We start from the raw sequence: 26,923 nt of genomic DNA on the forward strand, positions 1-26,923 counted from the left end.
CAGCTCTGTTTAGGGATGCAAAACAGCAGCTCTGGAATGCAGAGCTCTGCCACACGCCTTCGATCAAAATGGGGACAATTAATAAGAGCAGCCTGAAACTTCTGAAAATAAATCCGGCGTAATCAAATACTCACCGCTACACAAATTAGAGGAGGCAAGCTGAGAGCAGAATATCAACACATCGTTTCTTCAGGAGGCTTCAAGTTTCTCAGCTGGTTAAAGAGCCCCAAACCCGACTCACTGCTCTACACAAGCTGTTCTTCCACTTATTCTCTGAAATTCTCTGCTGATAAAATAATTTTAATGGATGCTGGCAGTGAGCAAACCCAGTTGTTTTGCCACTTGGGTGAGTAACTTACTCTGCTTTACATCTCTGGGAAATAGAGAACTCGAGATTGATCTTACAAGGCAAAAATATAATATAAATGGCAATTATTGTCATAATCCAAGTCTTACAAAAGGGACTGACCTCTGACTAAGCACAGGGCTGGCAGCCAGGTACTTCTGAATTCTACTCAAGGCACGCACTGATTCACGCTGACACCTTATCTGTCTAACCCTAACCTTCCCTACTTCCAAAATCTGGGTTTCCTGCTATTGTTGCAATTCTACAGCAACAAGGCAGGAATTCAAACACTGAGCCTGGATTCAAGAGCAGAATGAGGGATCAGCAGGACTAACAAACAGAGAGAAAAACTGTAGTGGCAGCTGAGTGCTGAACCAGGGCCCAAAGCCCAAACCTGTGCCAAGAGCAAGGAGGAGCTCTTGGGTTTGGGAGCCAAAGATTAAAACTTTGGATATATAAGCACTGTAACAGCTCTCAGAGCAGGACTTGGGTGCTTTAGTTACAGTAAATCTCATGAACACACTGAAATAGTGAAATCCATGTGAAGAAACAGTCATTTAAAAAGTCATCAATAAAACTGAGACATGGGCCTGCCCCAGACACCAGACTGACACATCCCTGGAAGTGTCCAAGGCCAGGTTGGATGGGGTTTGGAGCAACCTGGGATAGTGGAAGGTGTCCCTGCCCATGGCAGGGGCGGAACTGGATGAGCTTTAAGGTCCCTTCCAACTCAAACCCAAAACACTCTGTAATTCTACAATAATTCATCATTTTCAGCCATCAAGATTACAGGGTACAGTGCTGTCTTCTGCCTAATCCATTTAATTTCAAAGTTTGACCAATCCTTTATTAAAATGCAGGCAGAGTCTCAGAACTCTTCTCCTGGGGAAATACTCCAATCACAAGATTTCCATGAGGCAGGCAAGCAACACTGCACTCATTTTTGTGACCAAGGGCTCCCAGAGAGGGGCTGGACTACGGGCAATTCCAAATGACTTCTTCAGAGTTACACAGGAATTTTGCAAGAAGGCAGAACAAGAGCCTGGCCAAACTCTGAGCCTTTTCTCACCACACATAGAGGGTCCATCTATAGCATCACACATGACAAAGTGCAGGACATCTTTCAAGCAAAGCCATCACCAGGATTTCCATCACCTCTTTCACACATGAAGAAAAAGAGACATTCTGAAGTATTTCAGGCACCTTCATTCTCCTTCAGGATCCATCACCAGCACTAACAACTAAAACACTTTCTTAAAAGAGAAATTAATTACTTCAGAAAACTAAAATCCAAACCCAGGAAACAACTGAACCTCACCTATCCCTGTTCTTGTGCTTAACTACAAAACAAATTATTTTCCACTAGAAAAACAGTTTGCAAGTGCAGTATTACTGGCACAGCCTTAGTGAAGACAGAAATTACACTTGGAGAACTCAGGAATAGATAACAGTGTCTCCTTGAAGAAAATAAATCATAACAGCAACAACCATGGGCTTCTGGCCACTGCTGCTTCCATACTGGAGTTTTATTTTAGTTAAAAGCACTTCAGAAAGAAATTAGTATCCTAATTAATGCTCTTAATTAAGCAACAAACATGTCTTTGTGCAACCCAGACCCAAAGCAGGGAAATTTCCTACATGACAGACAAGACCCAGTCTACATTCCACACTGCCAAAGCCACCAGTAATCAATGTCCCCAAGTGTCACATCCACAGAGCTTTCCAATCCCTCCAGGGAAGGGAATCTACCACTTCCCTGGGCAGCTGTGCCAAACCCTTCTGAGGAAAAAAAACTTCACCATTCAACAAGATTTCTTCTTTAGGTCACTTTTGCTATGAAATCATGAATTAACTCATCTGGTTTATCTTCAAGTGAACAGAAGGACTCAGGCAGGACATTGTTTCAGTTAAAGAAGGTAAAGAAGCCAAGTGAATGCTCCCAGAGTCACCCACTATTTACACAATACCTTGTCACTGAAGACAAAAGGAGAAAATCAGCTGAGTTTTCTGTTACCTGAGTTTAATTCACCTGTTCTGTGTCTCATTTCAAGGACATTGCACAGGTACAGCTCAGCCTGTGCTGATTTTCTAAGCCACTCTAAGTCCAGTGCCTCCTCTTCAAGCTGTGCTGACTTGGTAGAGTTCACACTCTTGTTCTTTTCTTCCTGTTGTTTTTCCCAAATGATGACAAGGCTTCAATCCAGTCCTTCTCCACCTGCATTATTCACCCTGATTTTCTTTTATTCACTGCCCAGACTCCCCAGCCATTGCTGGCAGTTAAATTCATAAGCACTGGCCTGGTCATCCAAGTAAATTTGAAGTGATGACAGTGAAACTGTCTGGTTCTATCAGAAATCATACTTTGAGGGATGTAAAACATACTGACAGTCATAGCTCACTATTAACACGTATTAATTAATCAATATGGACTACAAAGCACAAGTAATTACTCCCATTTTTATGGGGAGCCCAATAGAGATAAAGCTGTGCTGGCTACAGGACTTAGTTTTAGATAAATTCTTAATTCCTGGGAGGCCAAGATCAAGAGTTCTGTGTTCACACCATGCCTCAAATCCTCTCCAGCACTGACTCATCCTACTAAGGGTAAAAATCAGGCAGTGAAATGGTAACTTGCACCCAGGTAACTCCTACTCTTAGGAGTAACCCAACTACTCTCTTACCATAGCAGTTCTTCAATCTTAATCACTATTTAAATTCAAACTTTTTAAAAAAAAATTTAAGGCTCCATTTTCTTCTTTCCCCTTCACAATCCCATTTACCCTTTTTAAAAGATATCTGTGGTATAATCTGGAAACTTTCTATCTAAATGGGTCATCTTGGCCCATTTCCTCTAATTTAATACTCTCCAATCCTCCTAATAAGTTCCCCCCAGTTTTCCCTCAGTCAAAAATGATTCACCTCTACTTCTACAGCATCCTCCATGGCCATACTGACTGCACATACACTGGAATAAATCAAGGAAGCTGCTACTGCTCTGCTGGGAGGTGGCAGCAGAAAACTGCACAGGGGCAGAATATGACTGAAATTGAGCTAAAGCACAGGAAATTCAAGCTATGCAATCCCCAGTCTGGAAATTTCTGGCCAAAGCCTGACACAAAGCTGTGAGATGTCCTTGTGCTCCCTCAAAGCACAGAGGAGCTCTGAGGTCACTCAGGAAACTCCAAATTACTGGGATAACAAAGATGCCAAGGGTGATGTGGCCTTACCTTCAGACTTCTCTCCTGCTGTGAACCAGATCTTTACAATTTCAAGTGGTGATTGTAATACTGAAATCCAACATACTTCCAGCTAAAAGGAAGAAGAGGAGGTGGCTCAAGGGACTGACAGCAAAGTAGGAAACCACCAGTTTTGAACAGAACACTAAACCACCAGCAACAGAAAATCACTAATGAATGGCTTTTTGAAATCCACTGGAGTTTGGTTTCCAACACTAAATCCCTGTCAGTCATTATTGTTCCTGTGACTCCTTCTACAGAAGGCTGTGGCTGCGCTCTCACTTGCACTATCACTGTCCAAGGATACATCTTCATCCTTGAAATAATCCATCAGGGAAAATGGGATGCATTCCCAGCAGCCCAGCTCCTTGCTACCTATCCTGCAGAAAAGGTTTCTCTTTCCAGATCTGACAGAAGGAACAATGTGAAGTCAAGAGGTCCAAGTATCTCAGGATCTGATTGCAGGGGATGAGCATTTGCTGTGCCTCTAACAGGGATACTGTGAACAGCCATACAGGACTGGCCAGTGGGAGATAAGTGACAGCACCATTCAGGTCAAGCCCTTCCTTTCAGCCTGAAAAGCTTCAAAATTTGAATTCATTTGCTTATTTATTGAAGAAACAGCATGGAAACCAATGAAATTGAAGATATATGACAGAAGTAATTAAAAGGAACAAACTGATCTCAAATTCCACAATGAGATTTGGACAACCTTGTCTGGCACTGAAGATACCTGAGCTGCCTGGACCAACACATCCAGCACCAGGGTTAGGTGAAGTGCCCCAGGTTTTCTGTCTCTGCCAGAGGTTACTAAATTGAAGGTGGCTCATCCCTTTCAGCAAAGCTAGAGTGCTGTTAAACTCTTTACCCTCTCATTTGTTCAGTTGCTGTATGGAGATCTCTCCTTTAACACTGATTTTTCTCTGATCAAGACTGATTTTCTAAGAACTGTATCATTCTCCTTCTGTTTCAGTGACAGAAATGTAGAAGCACAAACAGTACATGAGCCAGACCAAGTCAGCAGTTCAGTGTTACTACTCCCTAATTTAAATGTCCAGTTATTTTACAATTCCTGGTTTAAATGTCTTCCCTGGTTTAAATCTTCCACTAAACCAGTGAAACTCTGACTCAGCCAACTGCTCATAATCATTGTAACCATTTCTCTGCTCTTTTTAGACAATTTAAAAGAAGAACACCACAAAATTACTCTTAATTGTTACGAGTTTCTTCAGCTTGTACTTACACTACTGGAAAAGTTCTGAGCATACTTTACATGAGGATGGGACGTTACAAAGCCTCTTGGGGGTCTTCAGTGTTATTCACCATTCTGTAAGACACAAGGAAAAGATCCAAGAACATTAGAGATGTCTGGGAGAGGCAGAGGGATCCAATCACATCATTCTGGATAATCTGTCACTAATCCAGACTCACAGACTTCAATGCACACGGTAGATTCTTATGGAGAAAGTTGATGTCTGGTGTTGTAATCAGTCCAGAGACAAAAATTTAAATTACAATTGATTTCTTTCGGCCACAAGTAAATTAATCTATGCAATCATTTAGCCTTATGACAGTTACCTACCCTTTTAACTCACAAAAGCTATTAAAAGGATTATTTGGCCAACATCCTCAAAGAGCTCAGGAGACAGGTACTGTGTTCTGAGGAGGAATGACCTAATAGAATGTTCCTCAGCTATCACTGCTGATGTCTTTCTCCACAAACTAACATGGACTGAAAGTGCTCCAAAAGTCAAACTATTAACCAAGAGGAAAGAGAAAAGCAGGATGTTGTATCCAGGCAGAGCTGGGATAGAAAATGAGTGGATGGAGCAGCACAGGGAGATGCAAGTGATAATTTCCTCTGCTGCATCTGTAACATAAGCAATTGTGGATTTCTAACCCATGGAGAGCAGCCATGGATGGACACATCTTGGCTCTTCTCAGAGGTTAAAAGTGGTCCAGACATTAGAGAATGACTTTTTCTCCCTCAACACCTGCTGAAGATGTTGGGGAAGAACTGCACCCCTCCCAGACAGAGCCCACTGGACACAGGGGGATGCAGAGGCACAGAGCTGGTTAGGCTGGAAAAGCCCACTAAGATCACAGAACTCCAGAATGGTTTGGGTTGGAAGGGACCTTAAAGCTCATCCTGTCCCACCCCCTGCCATGGACAGGGACACTTTCCACTATTCCGGGGTGCTCCAAGCCCCATCCAGCCCAGCCTTGGACACTTCCAGGGATCCAGAGGCAGCCACAGCTTCTCTAGGCAACCTCTGCCAGGGCCTCCCCACCCTCACAGGGAACAATTCCTTCCCATATCCCATCCATCCGTGCCTTCTGGCAGTGGGAAGCCATTCCCTGTGTCCTGTCCCTCCAGTCCTTGTCCCAAGACCCTCTGCAGCTCTCCTGGAGCCCCTTTAGGCCCTGGAAGAGGCTCTGAGGTCTCCCTGGAGCCTTTTCCAGGCTGAACACTCCCAGCTCTCCCAGTCTGGCTCCAGAGGGGCTCCAGCCCCTGGAGCATCTCCGTGGCCTCCTCTGGTTTCATTCCAACAGCTCCACATCTTCCCTGTGCTGAGGACTCCAGAGCTGGACACAGAATTCCTCATGAGGTTTCACAAAGCAGAGCACAGGAGGAAAATCACCTCCATCAAGACCATGCAGTGAAATTGTTACCCAGTGACCAAGATGAATGGTCCCAGCAGACCCCGACAGGGCCACATTCTGTGAGCTGGGAGAGAATCACTGACACCAAACCACTGATGGATGAAGAGCCAAAAACCCAGGGCCTTCCCTGTCAGCCACCCCAAACCTTTTAGAGAGACTCCCCCACCAAACCCCTCCTCTGTCAAATCTCTTAACAGCATTTTAAACATACTCCCCGAGGCAGTCACAAAAAATATGAGATCATGCTGCTGACTTCTTGCCAAATTTTAATACAGAGAGCTGGTTTGTTTTCCAAAGAGGAACAAATTAGACTTGAATATATACAAACTTTCTGAAGGTCAGAGGGGCTAATGATAAAGAACTGGATTCCTCAGAGAAAGATCTGCTTCCAGGGTGAGGAGTATGGATGTAGCAAAGAAGAAAACCCAGAAAAAAAAAAAAAATCACCTTCCATCATCATGAAATGCAGGATTAAAAGTAGAACATGAGGAGATGAGATAAGAGAAGTAAAGAAAAGGCTGCTGTTACTCAGGTTTTGAGATGACAAAGGCAGGAGGATGATATTAGTGATAGCAATGAAAGAGGAAAAAGCTGGTATGGACCTCAAATGTTTTAAGAGAAGAGCCATTAGGATCTAGACCAAATTTGGGACGTGATTAGAGGAGGAAGATGAGCTTTTCCAAGAGACTGCAGATCTGTGAGTGCAGAAAGAGGACGACAGGATTTCAGCAGAAATAAACAGCAGCAAATCCATGAGAAAATAGGAATGATTCTCTGGTTTTGCTATGTTAAAGCATCAGGCAGGTTTACTACACTCAGAATACAACCACCAACCGTCCCAGATGAAGTAGGGAAGGACAGGGAAGGCTCAGGTCTGCCTTGGGAGCAGGGCTGGTGAAAGGAAACCCAGCTCCAGAGAAAGGAGAGGAAGCTGGTGCTTCCTCCGGCCGCTGCCAGCCCAGCGGCCGCTATTGAAAAGGGGCACAAACAGTCTTTGACTCCACGTTGGTCTAAAGTTCAGTGGCACAGAAATACCTTCCCCACCCCCAGACACATGTGAGAAGTTGCTTCAATGCCTTTGTCTCTTAAGGGCACATCAGGCAGGGAACAAGTAAACCCTTCACCTAAGATCTGAGTCAAAACAATTCAATCCTGACCACCATAAATTCCATCAGCAACAAATCCTGACTCTGAATAATAAGTCAATATCCCTCTTTCCCTCAGTCTCCTTTCAGCACCAAAGCAGTCTGAGCACAGCAGCCAAGGCAGGTGTCACCACTCTTTGCGGTGACATGGGAGTAAGAACTCACAAACCTTTGCCCTTTTCACATTATTCATTAAATAAATTATCTGCTAACCCGGGGAAAATACAACCAGCTCCCCTTCCTATTTCTGGTAGAGACAATTAAAAAAAAAAATCCAGTGACTATTAATATGGAAATCATGGCTGCAGTTGTAGAATCAGATGTAATGAACAATCTTGTCCCCAGCTTAAGTTGCTATAAAGGCAGCTTAAATTTACAATGGATGAGTCTTCATGGCAATCTGTTTTTCAGATATTAAAAATCTCATTTTCTCAGAGCCAAGGACAAGTGGAAGTGTGAAGCACTGGAGTATCAACTCTGCATTTGTCTCACTTGACATGAAATCATTCTCATTTTAGTTCTGATTTTTAATACATTCTTGGGATCCCCTTCAGTTTTCTTCATTTCTCACTGTGTGCAATTAAATGTTTTGAAGTAGAGTTCACCCTGATCCACAACACCCGGCAGAAGCAAGGAGAAAGTCACTTGGTAAAGATGAGGCTGATATTACTTATTTGGAAGAAAAACTAATTTTCTCTTTTAATTTCTGAGTGACTCACACAGTATAAAAATTTTTTTTAAAAGCCATCATTTCACTAATACCTTCCTTGGTGAGTTCTTAAAATGAGCTTTACAAATAACAAACTAAAAGCCTTTGTCCTTGGGGAAGACAAACATCACCATTTTGACCTAAGTAAAACATGAACAGAGGGGCTGAATTCTTGGCTTAAAGCCATCCAGGGCAGTGGCTGAACACAGCAGAGGCCCCAGCACCACAACTGTCACACCACCCCTGAAATGCAGAACCACCAAGGTCCAGGCTGGTGAGGAAATTCAGCCCTAAGAACCAAGTTCTACCACTGCTCAACTTGCAGTAAAGGCAGATCCCCAACTCCATGCATAATGACAAACCAATACTCTCCTAGAAACAGCAAAAATTTAAAAATGTAGGTCTTTTATTCAATGTACAGCTTAAGGTCTGTAAGAATTGTGAGATTTTCTGGGCAGACCCTGTGCACATGTGTGTACACCTGTCCATGAGTGTGTGTTGGGAAGGTTCAGGCTGGACATCAGGAGGAATTTCTTCATGGAAACGATGGTTAAACATTGCAATGGGCCCAGGGAGGTGGTGGAGCCCCCATCCCTAGAGGTGCCCAAGGCACAACTGGATTGTCACTCGATGCTTTAGTCTGGGTGACAAGCACCTGTCAAAGGTGGGACTCATTCCACCTGGATGATTTTGGAGGTCTTTTCCAACCTAAACTATTTTGGATTCAACAGGTTTCTCTACAGTGAGGCCAGTGTGAAGTTAAGCTGTTACCTGATTTAACTTCTGTCCCAGGACATCCTGCCTAGAAACCAGCAAGAGACTCCAGTTCATTCTGGTGATTAATCACCCTCTCCACTACAAATTCATACTTGATTTCTACTTTGAATGTGTCTGTCTTCACATTCCAGACAGCAGCCCTCCTCTGCCAGCTCCAAGTCCTTTATTCCTGGGAGATGTTCAGACAGGCACTTATTTACCCAGTACTTTTAAAAGTCCAGGTACTGCATTTATATCAAAACTTAAATTCTTCTGGGTACACGCACAAAGTAGGACTAATGTCCAAAATACTGGAGCTAATCTAGGACTCTCTAGCCCATTTTCCCAAAATAGGCATATTAGGAAGAAAAAAAAAAGTAAAAAAAGCTCTGCCATATGACTCAAGGATGTGTTTTATTTGTGTCCTGGGAAGCAAGGCTAGGAACCTTCTCCAGGCACTGCCACCTCCTGCAGCATCCAGTTCCACATGGAAATCCTTTTATCCAAGCTCCCTGCTCAAGCAGGGCCACGAAAAACAGTTGTTCAGGACCATGTCCTGAGTATCTTCAAAATTTGAGACTTCATTTTCTCCAAGCAACCTGAGTCAGTGAGTGGAAACACTTTTCCTGAACACAAAAATCCTTGGAAAAAATGCTCAGAAGTCACCTCCAGCCACTGCTATTTTCATTCTTACTGTGACTGTGTTGTTTACCAAACCTTTAACAGTACAACCCTGGAGCAGGCCATATTTTGGGATTATGGTGAGGGAATGCAGCAGCTCCTTGTCAAGTTAACGAGTTTACAATTTTTTTTTATGGAATCTTATTTTTTCTCTGAACTCTGAAGGGAAAACACAGGCAGAAACCTTTCCCCTTTAGAAAACAAACACCTCATTTTTATGATACAGCCACAGCTTATCATTTATTACAGGTAAATGTAGAAAAGCAAATAAATGATTGCTCCTACAATATGCCCCACAGTACATCTGCACAGGACAATTAGCCAAGGATCACAGTCAAAACTGTTTCTCCCTTCTTCTACCTCCCAAATCCCATGCAAAAGAAACCTCCTTGCCCAGATTTACTGGAACTTCCTAGAGCATAAGGCAGAGGCCAGGCTCCATTTTGAGGCAGACTGGCAACAGATCCCACTACAGAAAAACGGAGGTCACAAAATCATGATGAAGTTCTCCAAACTCCAAGGTTTCCAGAAAGGCAGAAATGACCATCTGTGAAAGGACCCTGAGCTGCACCAGAAGTCCCAGGGATCCATCAAAAGCAATGCAATCCCAGTAAAAGGATGTTATTTAGTGTTGCTTTGTCCTTAATGGCAGCTGGAAATGAAATTCTGTCACCAAGCCACCTCTGCAGACCCATTTGAGCAGAGCACCTGGGCTGTACTTTGGTTATTGCTTACAACTGAGCTTCCAGCCTTAACATCCCAACCACCTACACTCCTGTATCTCCTGTATTGCTGCATGCTAACCCCTCCAATCATGGCTAAAAATTTGCCTGGAATCAAAGACCAGACTTGAATTGGTTTTTCCAGCTGAAATGACATGTGAATGTCACCAGCAGAAGAATGGCTGCAAGGAACAAACTCCTGACCAGCAGGAAAGCCAATGACTGCTACAACTCCATTTCCTTAGGGATCAAACAGGTTCTGAGCCACCTCAGATCCCTCTGACCACTGAAATGGGGGAGGAAGAGTGAATTAGGAGCCACCTGACTCCCACAGAGCTACAAGATGCAAGCCAGGCCCTGGAGTGGAACTAAGATTTAAAGCCCCTACATGACACCAGCAGGGTTTGCACCTTGAACTCCAGACACACTCTGAGGAACATTCCTTCATCCCAACAAAACTGATGGATGGGAGACTGCCAAGTCCTTGAGTCCAAACACCAAATAAATGAGAGGCTCCTTCAAAAACCATCCAATTAACACTAATTACCTTGGCAGTTTTCTGTGAGGGATACAGGGACACAGGAGCCCTGGACATGCCTAGCGAAGTGAGGTGCTCTATGGCCCAGCACAACCTCTGCAAGCCATGAATCCACCTCCAGTGCAGACTGCTTGGCCCAAAGGGGATTCAGGTGTCCACTAAGAAGAGGAACTCACAGATTCTGTGTGGGAAAGGGTAGGGTCAACAAGGGACACTGCAGAAGATATAAAAGCTCCAAGAAATCCAACTGGACAGGAAGGGACTTCCTTCATCCACGACTCTCCAGGGAACACCTCTGTAGATGCCCCAAACCCTCTTCAGAATTTCAGAAACTGCACTTGGCACTGGGTCCTTGACAGAGGGAGATTAATTGCAAGACAATGGCTTTGAAAAGTGTTGATTGAATCAAACTTGATTTCCTTTTTATTTGACTTGATTTTAACTTTTCCTGTGCCAAATCAGGGATCACTTCCAAAAGCTGCATTTTCTTTCACAGAGTGGCCCACCACGCTTGGAATTTGCATTTGCATGGATGTAAAATCCTTGGCAGGAACAGAGAACTGCAACTACACAATCCAGTGAAGATGCTCAATACAAGAAGCACATCAGGTGAATTGAGTTCAAGAACCTACACCAAGTTGCTGACCCAAAAAAGAAACCAGAATTGTATCTGCCATCACTTGTACCAGGAACAAGCAAGAGAAACAAGTCATGCCTCACAATCCTTTATTTTTGCATTGCTGTATGGCACAAGAAAAAGTATTTGGAGGAAAGTGGTATTGCTTGACAATAGCAAATTCACTGCATAAAATTTAAGTATTATCTGTTTTAAAACAGGCTTTGGATTTAAGATCATCATTACTTTTTCCCAAAAAGGAATGTGATAAAATGCTGTACAAACAATAAACTTGGTAGGAACTTTACAAAATATAAAATGGTGTTCTGAAAAATGCTATGAGCTCTCAGTTACTTGTAATAAAATAAGAATGCAGCTCTTTTTCACCTCCAAAAAAAGTCTACATAAAAATTGTGCCATAAAAGGAGGCTGAGAGCAGGGCAGTGTCATCAGGGTCTGCCCTCGGCTCACAACTGCTGGAGGTCCCAGGGCACCCAGGGCACCCAGGGCACCCATCTGTTGTTCACTCAGAACATGAGGAGTTATCTGAGAATCCTGAGTGTGCCAGGGATGCTGGAGCAGGGCTGGGCTGTGGCAGACATGTCCCCACTGCAGCAGCACAGATCAAACACGTCCCCTTTCCCCGCTCCACCCCGTGCCCTTGTCAACCTGTTGTGCTGAAAATATCGATCTGTGGCTCCACCGTCCTTTTCTGCTTCCCCTCTTCTTCCTCCCAGCTGACCTGGACTTTGATCAGCTTCCCCTCTACAGGAATTATCCATGGCAAGCAAAGAGACCGATCAAAGTTTCCTTTTTCACAGCTTTGCCAGAAAGCCTCAGGGGCTCTGCCACCCTGCAGAGGAACACGGAGCAGCGGACACAAGGGAGAGGATGAGCTTTATGAGCTTTTAGTCCAAGGTGAAACTGTGCTCTGGTGACTTTAAACCAGAGGCTTCATCTTGTTTCTACCCAGTGACTCATGCAGAACAGAGATGACTTGGCCCTGCATGGGGCAGGGGGCTGGAACTCACTGATCGGTCACTGGGCTGAGTCTCAGACACTTATTCCATGTGTGACACCCACCCTGCTGAACTGCTGGTCCCCTGATCTGAGCACAGAGTCCTTTCAAAGCTATGGGAAACAAAAATACTAATTCTAAAGTCAAGAGCTAGAGAATCATGGAATCACAAGATGGTTTGTTCTGGAAGGGACCCTAAAGCCCGTCCAGTGTCACTCTGTGTCATGGGCAGGGACAACTTCCACCATCCCAGGTTGCTCCAAGCCCTGTCCAACCTGGCGGGGACACTGCCAGGGATCCAGAGGCAGCCACAGCTTCTCTGGGAATTCTATCCCAGGGCCTCCCCACCCCCACAGAAAATAATTCCTTCTCAATTTTTCATCTTGCCCTGCCCTCTGGCAGGGGGAAGCCATTCCTTGTGTCCTGTCCCTCGGGTTCTTGACCAAAGTCACTCTACAGTTTTCTTGTTGGCTCCTTCATACCCCCTATTAAAGACTCTTCTCCCAAAAATAAATAAAATATTCCCAAGCACCTACTAGAAATGGCAGTAACATCCAAGCAAACATCAAGTGGATGTTCCAGCCACACATTCCAAGAGCAAGCACAGTCACTTCCCCTACCTTAGCCCAGACCACACACCCAAATGGAGATCACTCGCCAGCTAAATATTATTCTTTCAAAGGCCTTCTCCTGCTTAACATATTAACAGGATTTATAGGAGTGACTGTCTGGAACACTGCTTAACAATGCTAATAGCAGAGTTCCAAGAAATCAGTAGTTTGGCAATTGCAAATCCAGCAATACACGCTGAAGTATGTGCTCATGCTTGCTAAACCTGTAATCCGAGTTCTCTCTTTTTTTTTTCCCTCCCCATAATAAGTGGTTTAAATTTAGTAGGAATGATTCACTTGCTGCAGGTTCACTTGCTTTATTTCTTTTCCTTTTTTTTTTTTTTTTTTTTTTTGCACTTGGAATCCATCTTGGATGACATCTAACAGGAAGGTTGGAGGAGGGAGGCAGAACCTGGCTTTTTAAAGAAAAGCCAATCTATAACACTGAGCATCTTCTGTAATTTTAAGTTAAGTAGCTCCATAACTCAAATTTTCTCCTTCAATAAGCAGCAGATACAGGGCAGACACAGACCCAAGCAGAGTTCTAGTCGTGCTTGTGCTCTAAAAGCTGAGTCCAGGCTAAAGAATAGACCATTCCCTGTAGTCTTAACAAATACTCCATCCCCTGATGTTCTGCTCCAGCACTGGGATCCCAGAATCCCTAATTACTGAGGTTGAAAAAGACCTCCAAGATCACTGAGTCCAAGGTGTGACTGATCCCAACCATGTCACCAGTCTAGAGAACAGAGTGCCACATCCAGTCCTTCCTTGGACACCTCCAGGGATGGGGACTCCAAACCTCCCTGGCAGCCCCTTCCAATGCCTGACCACCCTTCTGTTTAACAGATTGTTCCTAAGATCCAATCTAAACCTCCCCTGGCACAGCTTGAGGCAATTTCCTCTTGTCCTGTCTGTTTTTACCTGGGAGAAGAGTCTGATCCCCACCTGGCTGCTCCCTCCTGTCAGGGAGTTGCAGATCCAGCTGGGACCCTCCTGTGCCACTCTAAATCAAAGGACTGAGCAGCACCTTTGCTTTGCATGAGCCAGGCTTGGGGACAAGGAATCATGGACTGCCAGGATGGTTTGAGTTGGGAGGGACCTTTAAACTCATCCCATTCCATCCCCCTGTCAAAGCAGGGACACCCTCCAGGCTGCTCCAAGCCCCATCCAACCTGGCTTTGGACACTTCCAGGGATCCAGGGGCAGTCACAGCTTCTCTGGGCACCCTGTGCCAGAGCCTCACCACCCTCACAGAGAAGAATTTCTCCCCAACACAGAATCCAAACCCACTCTCAGTTCAAAGCCATTGCCCTGGTCCTGTGCAGAACTCTGGCAGGTGGCTTTTGACGCATGGAAGGGGCCAGGGAAGGAGGGAGGCAGCAGAGCAGGTGACAGCTTTGGGACAGCACCAGAGGACTATTACAGCAAAACTTTGCTAAATATATCAGCAGTGCAAAGTAGGTGGGTCAGAACATCCCTCCAAGAGAAATCCAGATTTGGAAGCATAGCCCAAGTGACAAGGTATACATTCAAAGTACGTATAAGCACAAACATAAGGGCTTTAAGAAGAACACTCAGAGGATTTGGAGTTTCCCATCCCCCCTCACACATACATATTCAGCCAAAAGCACAACACAAGTCTGCAATGGAAAATACTCTTTAGGAAACAGGCAAGGAAAATAAATGGATGCACAGAGGTGAACTGACCTCCAGTCTCAAATGAAATTATTTAGGAAGCTCGAGACCAAATTTAGACTGAGCTATTGGCCTAAACCTCCTCACCTGAGAGTGGGCTGAGACTCGGCAGCTCATCCCATGTGTGACACCAATCCTGTGTTATTTCCTGAGCACTCAGGACTGTCAGAGCTCTAGAAACCAAAATACTGATTCCAATGTCAAGGATTATAGAATCACAGAATAGTCTGGGACAGAAAAGATGGTTTAAAGCTCACCTCGTTCCAAACATGACACCTTCCACTGTCCCAGATTGCTCCAAGCCCTGTCCAACTTGGCCTTGGACACTTCCAGGGATGCAGGGGCAGCCACAGCTTCTCTAGGCACCCTGTGCCAGGGCCTGCCCACCCTCACAGCCAAGAATTTCTCCCTAATATCCAATCTAAACCTACTCTTCCTCAGAAAGAACCATTCAGTAAGACGAGGACAAGAAGGTGAAGTTGTATGATGGAGGCCTCTGAAAAACTGATGAATTTCATTGGGCTGTGACAAGAGTTCTGCTGAATCCTCCAACAGGAAATCCAGCTTCAGCTGTGGGTATGTATTGGAAGTGTTGATAAAAGCCAAAATTGCAGAACATTTGGAAATGCATAATTTAGTAGAGGACATTCAGTACAGATTCATAAAAGGAAGGTCATGCCTGACAAATCTGCTGAAATCCTTTTTATTATACGACCAAATCGTTAGGTTAGACAAGAGTGAAACAGTGGACATAAGTTATCAGGATCTCAGGAAAGCATTTGATTTTGTACCACTCAGGCTGATTTACAAAGTCATAAAGTATTGTGCAGGGAGAAGGAATTGAAATGGATTAAAGAACATTTTAGGGATAGGCACAACGGCAGCAGTGAGTGGAAGGAATCTGAAACAGAGAGGAGTAAAGGCCAGGCTGCTGCTAAAGGTATAAGAACAGGCTCTGAGAATTGTAAAACTTCAGCTCAGCTACCACTTGAGAGGCAAGAACACCTGAATTTGGTGGCAGAACTGCAGAAGGGTATTACTAGTGGTGGTAAATTTGGAGGAAATCAGGTGCAGAAAGGTGGCACTCGCCAAGGTGCTGCACCACCTGTGGGATTCACCTGCACTAGAGCTGAGGTGTGAAGGGAACTTCTGGCTGGGAATCCACACTCATTTTAAAAAGGATTCAGTAATTTTATGGTCATTAATAAAATCTGCAGCTACGCCTGCTGTGGTAATGATTTGGGTAATTAAATCTGAAGCTTCTGGGAATTAAGCTGATGGCCTGAAAGGGTCAAAAAGAAAACTCCTCTGGTGCTTAATCAGAGGAGCTCTGCAAGCTGGATGGGTGCATTAATTGTCCCCTACTGACCACGATGTGACACACAAAGCTACATCCAATGGCTCTCTGGGCTGATCCAGCTCAACTCTCCACAGAAATCACCACGATGTCATTCATGTAGGACACACCAAAAGATACCAGCGTGGCTTTGTTAGCCCCTCTGAGACAATTTTCCACAGACAAAAAGAACTCCCACTCATCCCAAGGTTTTCCACGGGCTGCTGGTAATATCTTCTCCTGAAAACTGCCAATTATTCTCATGGCTGGCAGACTGGACACGAGCTCTGTGGCTTGATGTTGATACAAGGAGTTTTTATCCTTTGTCTTTTCTTCCCTAAGAGAGCAGCAAATCTTTACAGCAACGTCCTCATGAGCTGGGGTAAAATTCCCCACAGAAAACTGAGCCTCAGCTGCTGCTACTTGGCTCAAGGTCAGCTGAGATAAAGACGAGAACAGAACGTGGATCTTCTGATTCCCACTCCTGTGCCCTGAATTCCAGGCCACAGTGCTGCTGCCACCACCTGTGGGGACAGCCTTTCAATCTTGAAGGCTGTCAAAAGGCAGAAGCTTTTCTAAGCACTAAAAACCACTTTAAATAAACTTGTTTGAAAAAAAAAAAAAAGTTAGGGGAGAACAGGTGGACTCCTGTGACACCAGAATTCTTCAATGCACAAAGAATCTTTCATCTCACTGTTCTACACGGCACCTTTAAATATTCTTCTACATAAAGGCATGATATGCAAGAGCAAAAGAATAACTGAGAAACAGTAATCTGTAACAGATCAACTGTGCTTTATCTACACAGATTCTGCTTTCATAAAAGCACAGAGGAAAGTGGGGAAAAAAAAAAAAGAAAGTACATTCTTATTGTTTTCTGAAGCTTAAAATAACCACAAAGTGAGAAAAATCAAAGCTGTTCCATAGAACAACTAGGGGAAAAAAAGTCTCACTGAGCATTTGAGAAAGGCAGTAAATGGCAGAAGATGGAATTAGAGATTTAGTGAGTGCCATGGTCACCAAGCTCACATCCTAAATTTGGTCTGTGCTTAAACCAGGGTGGTTAAATGGAAGGATCTGCTAGAATGTATGTGCCCCATATATAATTATAGCTGTCACTGGCAGCAAAGGCTGCAGTTCTGGCTGCCATTACATTCTCCATTTTCACTTGCTAACTTCTCTGAAAACTTTCTTTTTTTGCCATATATAATACAAGTGGATGCAGGTAATGTCTGCAGGAAACCTGCTAACTGTGAGCCAGTCAGAAGGTAAAGGGGTGGGAAGAATTAGGGACAAATCATCTGTACTCAACACAGGCAGACTTGCCATCAGTTTATTCTCAAAGCTGATTGATTATGGAGTTTTTGCACTTCCAGAAACAAGAAGAAAATGCATTATCTACTACAGCTGGTTTATGAACCAAACATTTGAGCTTAGATTAAGCCCAAAGTCCAGGCTGGTGCTGGGGGATGCAGCAGCAAAGTGGCCAAAATAATATCTAAACCCATCAATTTATCCCCCACATTCAGATATTTTGTATATTCCAAAGCATCGAGCTGGAACGCCACCGGGCTGTTGACATCAGGGTTTGTCCAAACCCTCCTTAACTCAACCTGTGTTACCTGCTGGAATGACAACCCACAGAAAAAACTCTTCAACCCCCTAAACCTTTCCCTAATCCAGAATAGCCACAACACAGCTTATTCCCTAAACCCCTCTGCAGCAGCATTTTCTGGGAGCTGTTTTCCTGAGAGGAACTTTCCATCCTTTCCTACAGCCAAGGAGCTGTAAGGTGACCACTTGCTCCTGTCCAGGTACCAGCTCAGAAATTCAAAGGAATCCTCTCAGAGCAAGGCTGACTGCTCAAAGCTGCATCCCAGTGTTGGAAGGAGACAACCAGAAACCACCCCAGGAGTTATTCCAGCCCTGTCTTCCATCATTTCCAAACACATTTTTCCATTTCAATTCCTCACCCTGTGTTTCAGAGATCTGGGAAGATTCTTTGTATTTGGCCATTCAGACTCCTGGAGGGACTCCTGTATTTATATATTACATAAATACATAAATTGTGTTTATGAAATTTTATTCTAATGTAATTTTAATGTAATTTTATGTAATTATATATTTTTATGTACACATTTTATTTTCAACCCAAATAAATGGAAGGGTCCCATTAACTTCATCCCATTCAGTTGCACTCTAAAACAAGGGAAGCAGCAGTTGGAGAAAAACCCATATTTACACATGTGTCATTAAAATATTAATTAAAGTTACAATAAATGTCAATTAAAAATGCAAGATCTTTCTGTGGGGTGAATGCTTCCACACCTCAATTTCCAGCTGCTGGGGTACCAAGATGAGTCAGGAGCATCCCCCCAAAATATATTTCAAGAGTTGTGGTTGCACCATCAAGGAAGCGCGTTTCCCCCTGCAAAACTGGCTGTACCAAGTAAAATTCAAAAATATCTGTGCAATATCTCCTGTGTATCAGTGACAAAACAATGAGCTGCTGTTAACAAGCTTCCAGTTTTAAGGGCAATGAAAGAAAAGGCCCAGTATTTTTAATTCAAACCTGACCTCCACTTTGATTCTGAACCTTTACTAAGTTTCCAGGCCTTCTCCAAGTGCATGGACATTGATCAAAAGGACAGCCAAGATGTCCAAAGGTCTTCACCCCAAAATCCAGGTAGGAATGAGTGTAAAGCCTTTTCTGTGCAAGTTTTAGATCCATCCCCATCATCACCTTATGGTTTCTCTCTGAGCTGGACAGGTACTGACTTGGAAAGTCACTCTTCCTGTCTGAGAACTAAAAATTTTAGTTACTCAAGAGAGGTATCCAAGTTTGGAAATTGGATGTCCACCAGAGGACTGGAGGATACATAAATCAGCACATCAGACCTAAAATATAAGAGCTACTGTTTAATGCAATATGCCAAAAATAAAATGTGAGTTCCTCTAGACAGTCTGCAACAGGCAATTATCTAAAAAACAATTTTTCACAAAGTTCTGCACATTCCTGCTGACCAACAATTCTGCTGCCAAGCACAGGAGACAGGAGAATGAATTTTTATCTTTTTAGTTAGTTCTAAGAATATTATCCAAAACACTGACTTATATAAAGGGGTACTTTCAACTTCATTTATTACTTAGTTCTTTATGATTCTTCACACCCAGTAAAGATCATGCACTGGCACACTGGCACACTGATCTCTTATATAAATCTCTGTCATCATCCACCCAAGGAGACAATTTGTTAAGTCAGTTTAACCCCTGCAGAAACATCACTTACCACTGAAAGCACAGCCAAATTCCCCTGCCTGAGGTCAGTCCTAGAATTTAAACAACTCCTGGAAGACATTCCAAAGTTACAGCAGCAAGACTGCTGCAAGCTCCTCTAGAGAACAAAACAGCACAAAAGTCAGTGGCTATGAGTTCTCATCTCATAGTCAAAACAGAAGGATCTTCCTAGACTGATTTTGTATTTAAAAAAAAAGAAACCTGATTATCACAGAATACTGAGATGGTTTGGGTTGGAAGGGACCTTAAATCTCATCCCATTACACCCCCTGCCATGGGCAGGGACATCTTCCACTATCCCAGGGTGCTCCAAGCCCCCTCCAACCTGGCTTTGGACACTCCCAGGGATGGAACAACTTGTTTTAGCTTTTCCCCTCTTGCTGGCACTAGATTACACAAAATGAGTTCTACAGGAGAGGGGTGATGGAAATAGTGAAATACCTGGATCACTGGAAAGGGTTAATAATTGCACAGTGCTGGTTGGTGCCCTGCAGTTCTCACCAAGGATTTGCACCAACAGAACCATTTCAGGATTTGAGAAAGAAAAGGAGAAGTGGGGTAACTGTGACAAGTCTTTTTTAGGACCTCCTTTACAATCCAAAGCAGAAAGTGAAACATCTTAGCCCTTCTCCCACTGTCCTCACAAAGTTCACATTTGCTCTTATTTCAGCTCCAGCTCGTGGAGTCAAATGATCTGAAGTGAAAAAATAAAAGCTGAGAGATGTAAAGTAAATAAATACATCATACCTTCCTGTGTCCTTCACTTTGCCAAACCCTGACTTAATAAGAATTTATTTGGTATATTTGATGCTGTAAATAACAAGCAGCAGTTAATATCAAAAGACTACTCAGCCTTAATATTTTGGAATATAAAGGCCTTGGCAAAAAGCCAGAGAGGATTGATCTAAAAAACTCTCTTAACCTGTAAAGACTAGTTTGGAACCACTTTTACTTGTGACTGAGACTGATCAGGCAAGGACCAGCAAGTGCCTTTGTTGGAAAGAGCTCACGGAGGAAGAGCTCTAGAATGAGGGTCAAGGATTATCAAGAAAAATGGTAATGGAGAGATTTGGGCAGAGGCAGAGAAACGACACCTGATGGCCCAAATTTTGCCAATCTATAAATCATAAAATCATTTAAATTAGAAAATATTATCACAGAGACCTCTAAGATTATCACACACAACCTCTGACCCATCATGACCTTGTCACCAGCTCAGAGCACTGAGTGCCACATCCAGGCCTTCCTTGGACACCTCCAGGGATAGGGAATCCAAGCCATCTTGGAACTGGGGAGTTCCAAAGCCTGACAATCCTTCCCACAGAGAAATTCCTCCTCATGTCCAACCTAAACTTCCCTTGGGGCAGCTTGAGGCCGTTGCCTCTCCTGTCCCTGCTCCCTGAGAGCAGAGCCCAACTCACACCTAGCTGTCCCTCCTGTCAGGGAGCTGTGCAGAGCCACAGGGTCTCTCCAGGTTGAACAACCCCAGAAGCTGAAGCCCTGGGTGTGGCTTCTGCCACTTCTCCAGCTGCCAGCTGAAGGCTGACTTTCTGCAAGGAGTGTTTTTACTGCCATCACAGACTGGTTCCTGGGCTCGTCAGCCAGTCTGACCCTGTAGGATCCGATGTTCCGAAATGGCCTGGGCACAATTTATGTGCAGCCGTTGAGGAGCGTGGATGCACTGTAAAACATGGAACGGCAGGAAAAGCTCTCTCCACATCCACAAGGAGAAAAGTGACACCATAAGTCAACATCCAGTTGGCTGGGGGAGAAAGGGGGATGACACACACACGGCATATAAATGGATGAGATCACAGCCTCAGCGCCCGCTCTAAAGCAATCGAGTAAGACTTGCCCTTAATATTCTTAAAACGTTTTTATTTTTGAAATATAAGACGTGAAAGTGCCCCATTTTTCACTGGCTGAAGCCAAACCTGAAATAACAAAACAGTCCTAAGTAGTTAACAGGCTACAAAACTGCCCCTGATTTCCAGGCAGAGCTGCAGACTTGCAGAGTAACACTGTGTACCCATTAACTCCAAGTCCACAATTTGGCCAGAATTTGTTTTGCTGCATTACAGCCAAATCACTTTTTGTGTCTGTCTTCCTCCTACGTGGGATTGCCTGAGCAGAACAGGATGCCAATGCTGAAAGCACTGACTGTCTCAGACGTTACCATCTCTGATTAAGAAGGCCCTTTTATTGCAGGATCACTTAGACTTTACAGATAACTGTTGCTGCATTGAGATGAAGTTACTGGCAGGAAAAGCTTACGGCAACTCAGGGAACAGCAACTAGAATATTAAGACTCCCCAAGTGAGCTATTTCAGAAGTCCAGCACAGAAATTATTTTCCTAATATCCTTTTCTTGCTGAAAATCAGGTTGACTCTTTCTTGTACTGCCCACAGAAGATGAGAAAACTTCGTATTCCTCATTTCCCTACAAGAAACTTCCAGGGTGGGTTTGCACAACTCTTGGCAAGTGGGGTGGGTTTTTGAAAGGTTCACTTTAAAGGCCCCTGCTCTTTCCTTCCAATGTAGGAATCCTCCCAGAATTCATCTCTCCATCCTTTTACTGCCACATTCTCAGCTTCTACAGGAACTTCACAGCATCTTGTTTCCAGTCCTGTTCCTGCCCCACATTCCCATCCGGTTTCACTTTGCTTGTGCAGCTGAGCAAGAGGAAGTGTGTGCTGCAGCTGGCCAGGAGCTGCATCTACAGGGGCTGATGAGCAGGGATCAATGACTGCAGCTCCCACATCCACATCTTCCAGAGACCAGACACAAAACATCACCAAGAATCAAGTGTTTCACAGCAATGTAAAAGAAATCCTCATTTCTTATCCAGGCTGGCACATATCCTGAAGGATATCCTTCCACTCCATTTTATATCTACCACTCTCTGTGTTACAAGTATGGGGAAACAGCTCTTCCCACTTCATTTCCCTTTACCATTTGACATTTCTATTCCATCCCAACTTGTTTTTATTGCAAAGGGATATTCCAACATATAAACCATCTCAGCCACTAAGTTATGATTTGCAGTCATATATGGGTGGAATTTTTTGATTCAGAATCAAAACCTAATCTAGGATGTAGGACAGAAGCACCCAGAGGTGTAAGGTCATACAGACCATTAACTTCTCCCTTCCAGTTTTACAGATCTGAGCAGCAACAGCATTTTGCATTCATATAAAGGCATTCTGTCCTCATCAGAAAAAAATTAAGTGTTTTCTAACTTATTAAGCAGAGCTTAACATCTGCAAGAGCCTGGTTCCTGCATCACTTTGTCACTTCCAGCAGAAGCCACTTGAGTGATGGCAGGGACAGCTATTTATCACCCCATCACCAAGGAACACAAACAGCAGCAAATGAATGACCTGACAATACCGAGCTCAAGTGAAACTGAGAGTGACAAAACGTTGGGACCTCACTTCTGCCCTGATTTACAGGGCAGCACATCCAGCAACTGGAGTGCTGGTTCATCAGCATGGGGAGGGAGTTTGTTTTAAAGTGCTACAAAAGTCAAAAAGTACAATTAAAAGAATTAATTTTCTTTTTCTGGGAGGGGGAAAGGGAAGCCCTGCAGTATCTTTTACCCAAATGCTGGCAACTTTCAGCAGAGGCTCTGCACTCTAAGCAGCATCACAGGTTTGATATTGTTGAAGATGGGAAATATCAGCTCAACACTTCAAACTGTTGCCTTTTTTCCTAAACATAAATATTTACACAGTGCTGAGGATGCAGAGTAATAAGCAAAAAGTTAATTACCAAAGGATTTAAGGTGCTCTTTAGAGTTGAGACAAAGCTATCATCATCCCATCAATGTTAACAAAGTGTCATAGAAAATCTAAACAGGCCAGGATCTCTTGTCTGTGCTTATTCCATCTCCACTGAAGCTGCTCTTAGGCTGCAGCAAATCTGGTGGCCCAGGAACCAAAAGATACAAGTGTGAAAGAGTTTTGGTTTTAATCACAAAAACACAGAGCAGCATCTGCCTGCCTCATTCACTCGGGGAATTTAAACAGTGACCAAACCACCTGAACTCATCTGTGAGACACACTCCACACACAAATTTTAAAAATCTGCTGCTGAAATCCTTCAGAGAGGAAATAAGAAATTCAATATGTATTCCATAGCTTAGTGCAATTTTTCAACTTGACTACTAAACCAGGATTACATTCACCATCAAAAAAAAAAAAACAAACCAGGAAACTACCCGAATTAATATTAGAATTTATAAGGCAAGATGTAAAAAAAAAAAAAAAGTTTTGAATTGTATTTTAACTTTTTTAGCAGTTACATTACAATTTTTATCAACTACTCCAAAACCTAAACTTAGTACAATGTTATTTAAAATGACATGGAAAACATTTAGCAGCATTAACTATTGCTGTGTTTTGGAAGGCAAGAAAGGAAGGGAAATAAATCCCAGTCCTGGCTGGTGAAAACTACAGCAAAGCACTGTGAAGGAGAGTCAAGTGCTAAAGCACTTTTGCCCTCTTTGGCAGCTATAAGGAATAATTTGTTCATTTATAAATGTAAACGTTACAGAATTTAAATGAGGATTTGTTGAATTATGTACCTGCTTCAGGACATGTTCCTACCCCACTTCCCCTACCAGCTAAGCATTCCTGCTCCTGCCCAAAGAAAGAAATGAAGGAATTAACTTAAGAGCTGTACCTATTTGTGAATAAACACGCTTCCAATAGTTACCAGCCAATGAAAATCAACCTATCTTTAGGAAAATAATGAAAGTACAATCCCAAAACAAGATTAAAATCAATGATTTAAATCAAAGCTTCCCTCTTGCTGATGTAAATCAAAGTGATTTAAATCACCAGTTTTGATCAATTCACTCATTTGCATAACATTGATCGTTTATCCCTTAAAATGTCATCTAGGGGCCAAAGTTAGCTGGTATTTCTCTAAATCTCAATCCAGCCAGCATAAATAAAGCTTGTGTGTCCTTACTTAAAAATTTATAAAATTCCCTATCAGCCCTAACATTTCCATTCCTGATGTGTAATCATCTTGGGGCAGCCGAAGTGGTTTAGAAGATAAACGGAGGCGATTCCGCAGCAATCCCGAGTGCAGCCGGAGCCACATCCCCCTGCCAGGGCCCTGGAGACATCCTGCCCATCACCACACACACAAACATGCTGATGGGACAAACAAGTGTTTACAAGATCCCTCAGCCCATCAATTCCCTTTAATACAGTTGGGTAGCCAGGGCTTATTGATCTCTGGTGGTAAATTTTCACAGCAGGCTGTTTTCCTGCATTGATCACGGGAGCAAGGCAGGGATTAACAAAGTGCAGCAGCTCCTTCACTCCAGGAAAACTGCCTTTGCTGAAGGCAGTGCAGAGGTTACCCAGAACTGCTCCATCCCTGGGAGTGTCCAAGGCCAGGCTGGACAGGGCTTGGACCAACCTGGGATTTCTAGAAGGTGTTCCTGTCCATGACAGGGAGTGGAACTGGACAAGCTCTAAGGTCCCTCCAACCCAAACCATTCTGTATGATTCTATTCATCTCATGAAACCTGGATTTTCCTGCCAGTCCTCCCTGGCTTGCTTTAGTCTTTACCACAAAAACTATTTTAGATTTGTGCAATCCTTCACAGCTACCATCATTTTTGTCTCGTTTTCTTCACCCTCAGACTCTTCTCCTGAATTTTCCAGTCATTCTGATAATGTCCAAACCCTTTAAAATATCAACTCTTCCCCTTGGTTCTACCTTCTCTCCTGAAGCTTCTGCTTCCAGGTACAACAAGGAAGGAAATGCTGGAGAAGCTGGAAGGAGGTGAGAGCACAAAGGATGGCAGGATGATACAGACTGAAGCCAAAGAATTCCTGTGAGGGTGGTGAGGGGCTGGAATGGATTTCCCAGAGAAGCTGTGGCTGCCCCTGCATTCGTGGAAGTGCCCAAGGCCAGGTTGGATGGGGCTTGGACCAACCTGGGATAATACAAGGTGTCCCTGCCCATGGAAGGGTGTGGAATGGGATGAGTTTTAAGGTCCCTTCCAACCCAAACCTTCTGGCATTCTATGAATTTTCAAGCACAGGAATTTATTAAGAATTCAAACAATCTGCTTGCACATTTTATGCAAATAACAGCTCTCAAAAACAGAGAATAACCACTGAGTGCTTTTACCTATTTTATTGGCATACACAAAAACATGACTGTCTCGAGTACCAAGAAGCCTTTTTTAAAAGCAAACATTTTAATGCAACAGCACAAAGCCAATAACTCTATCCTGGTCAGTTTGATCCAATTACAATACATTTTAAAGTATTACAGTACTTTAAAGATTAAATAGTGCTGCAGCTTCTCCATCTAAAGTTACCATGCTGTAAAGTTCTTGGTTAGAGAAGGCCCAGCCCTGACTGCGTGAGCTTTTCCACTTGGGAGATTCAAAGTGGATTTTGCAGGATTACCAGCATACTTCAGCATTTTCAGAATCAGAGCATAAATGGTATCTCCAACATACATGTGGGACAAAAAAACACAGGAGGAAAAAGAATTCTCTTCCTAAGAAAACCAGGAAGCTATTGATCCTAAGCAGCTTTATGCTTTTGACTTCAAACTAAGAGGGGAGGAATGAAAACAAATACTCTGTGTTTTAGTGAAGGAGTTTTATCAAAATCTGTTTTCATGATCTATTCAGTTATCAGTAATTGGTAAATAAAATATGCAACAGGAAATGACAACATTTTTAGATGATAAATCTCAGTTCATACTAAAGGCACTTTTCTGTTCAACACCAAAAAAAAAAAAAAACAAAAACAAAAAACAAAAAACAAAACCAAAACCCCCACCCCCAAACTTTATAAATATTAGATTATTCTGCTGACCTAAAATATCCATCCTGGACAACCCACTAAAAACACCCTACCTGAAATCCCTGTGTGTAGCAAACAGCATTTTCCCCATTCTTAAAAGGCAGATGGAGCTTAGCTCCCTTCAGGAGAGCAAACAGCCCAGACCTAAGAAAGAGGAAAGTTAATATCCCAAAAAGAAAGCAGAAGCTGCTCTTATGGCTGTGTACAGACACTTCCTGCCTCAAGATCTTAAAAATTCACTCCCCAATGCACTCAGAAAACCAGAGTTGTCATAAACTGATGCCCAGATTTGTTTCTCAACCTTTTTTTTTCTTGTTAAACTGCTCACAGTTTATTTTTAACTACTGCACAGAAGCTGCATCTGTTGAGGATGCTCTTTTTGCAAGCAGAGCTCCTGCTCAAGAGACTGCAGGGAAACTTGCCTGCTTTGCCTTCAGCAGAGTTAAACCATTTCTGAATAAGAAATTATTCTTCTACACAGTAATTCCAATTTTAACCTTTACAGCTCTGCCACCTGCCAAAGTCCCACTGCTTTTTCAGGAAAAGGACATGCTCAGAGAAGCTGCCCCATCCCTGGAAGGGTCCAGGGCCAGGCTGGACAGGGCTTGGAGCAACCTGGGATGATGGAAGGCGTCCCTGCCCAAGGAAGGGAGTGGACAGGATGAGCTTTAAGGTCCCTTCCCACCCAAATGCTGCCTCTAATGTCTCACA

General features: G+C 43.5%; 1 protein-coding gene across 11 annotated transcripts in view; it reads right to left on the reverse strand.

Annotated features, from left to right (window-relative positions):
• HMBOX1 (homeobox containing 1) overlaps nt 1-26,923 on the reverse strand; it is a 118,596-nt gene that overhangs the window by 67,903 nt on the left and 23,770 nt on the right. For 8 of the 11 annotated variants that reach the window (XM_050972500.1, XM_050972507.1, XM_050972502.1 and 5 more), the window contains exon 2: nt 4,826-4,909. In XM_050972500.1, the coding sequence (XP_050828457.1) occupies nt 4,826-4,848 (23 nt within the window). In that variant the 5' untranslated portion in view covers nt 4,849-4,909. Of the gene's footprint in view, nt 1-3,573; nt 3,656-4,825; nt 4,910-26,265; nt 26,289-26,923 lie in introns of those variants that run through there. The other 3 variants (XM_050972506.1, XM_050972505.1, XM_030235392.2) reach the window with 3 other exon arrangements.

The sequence above is a fragment of the Serinus canaria genome, chromosome 3, assembly GCF_022539315.1.
Source record: "Serinus canaria isolate serCan28SL12 chromosome 3, serCan2020, whole genome shotgun sequence".
Taxonomy (NCBI): domain Eukaryota; kingdom Metazoa; phylum Chordata; class Aves; order Passeriformes; family Fringillidae; genus Serinus; species Serinus canaria.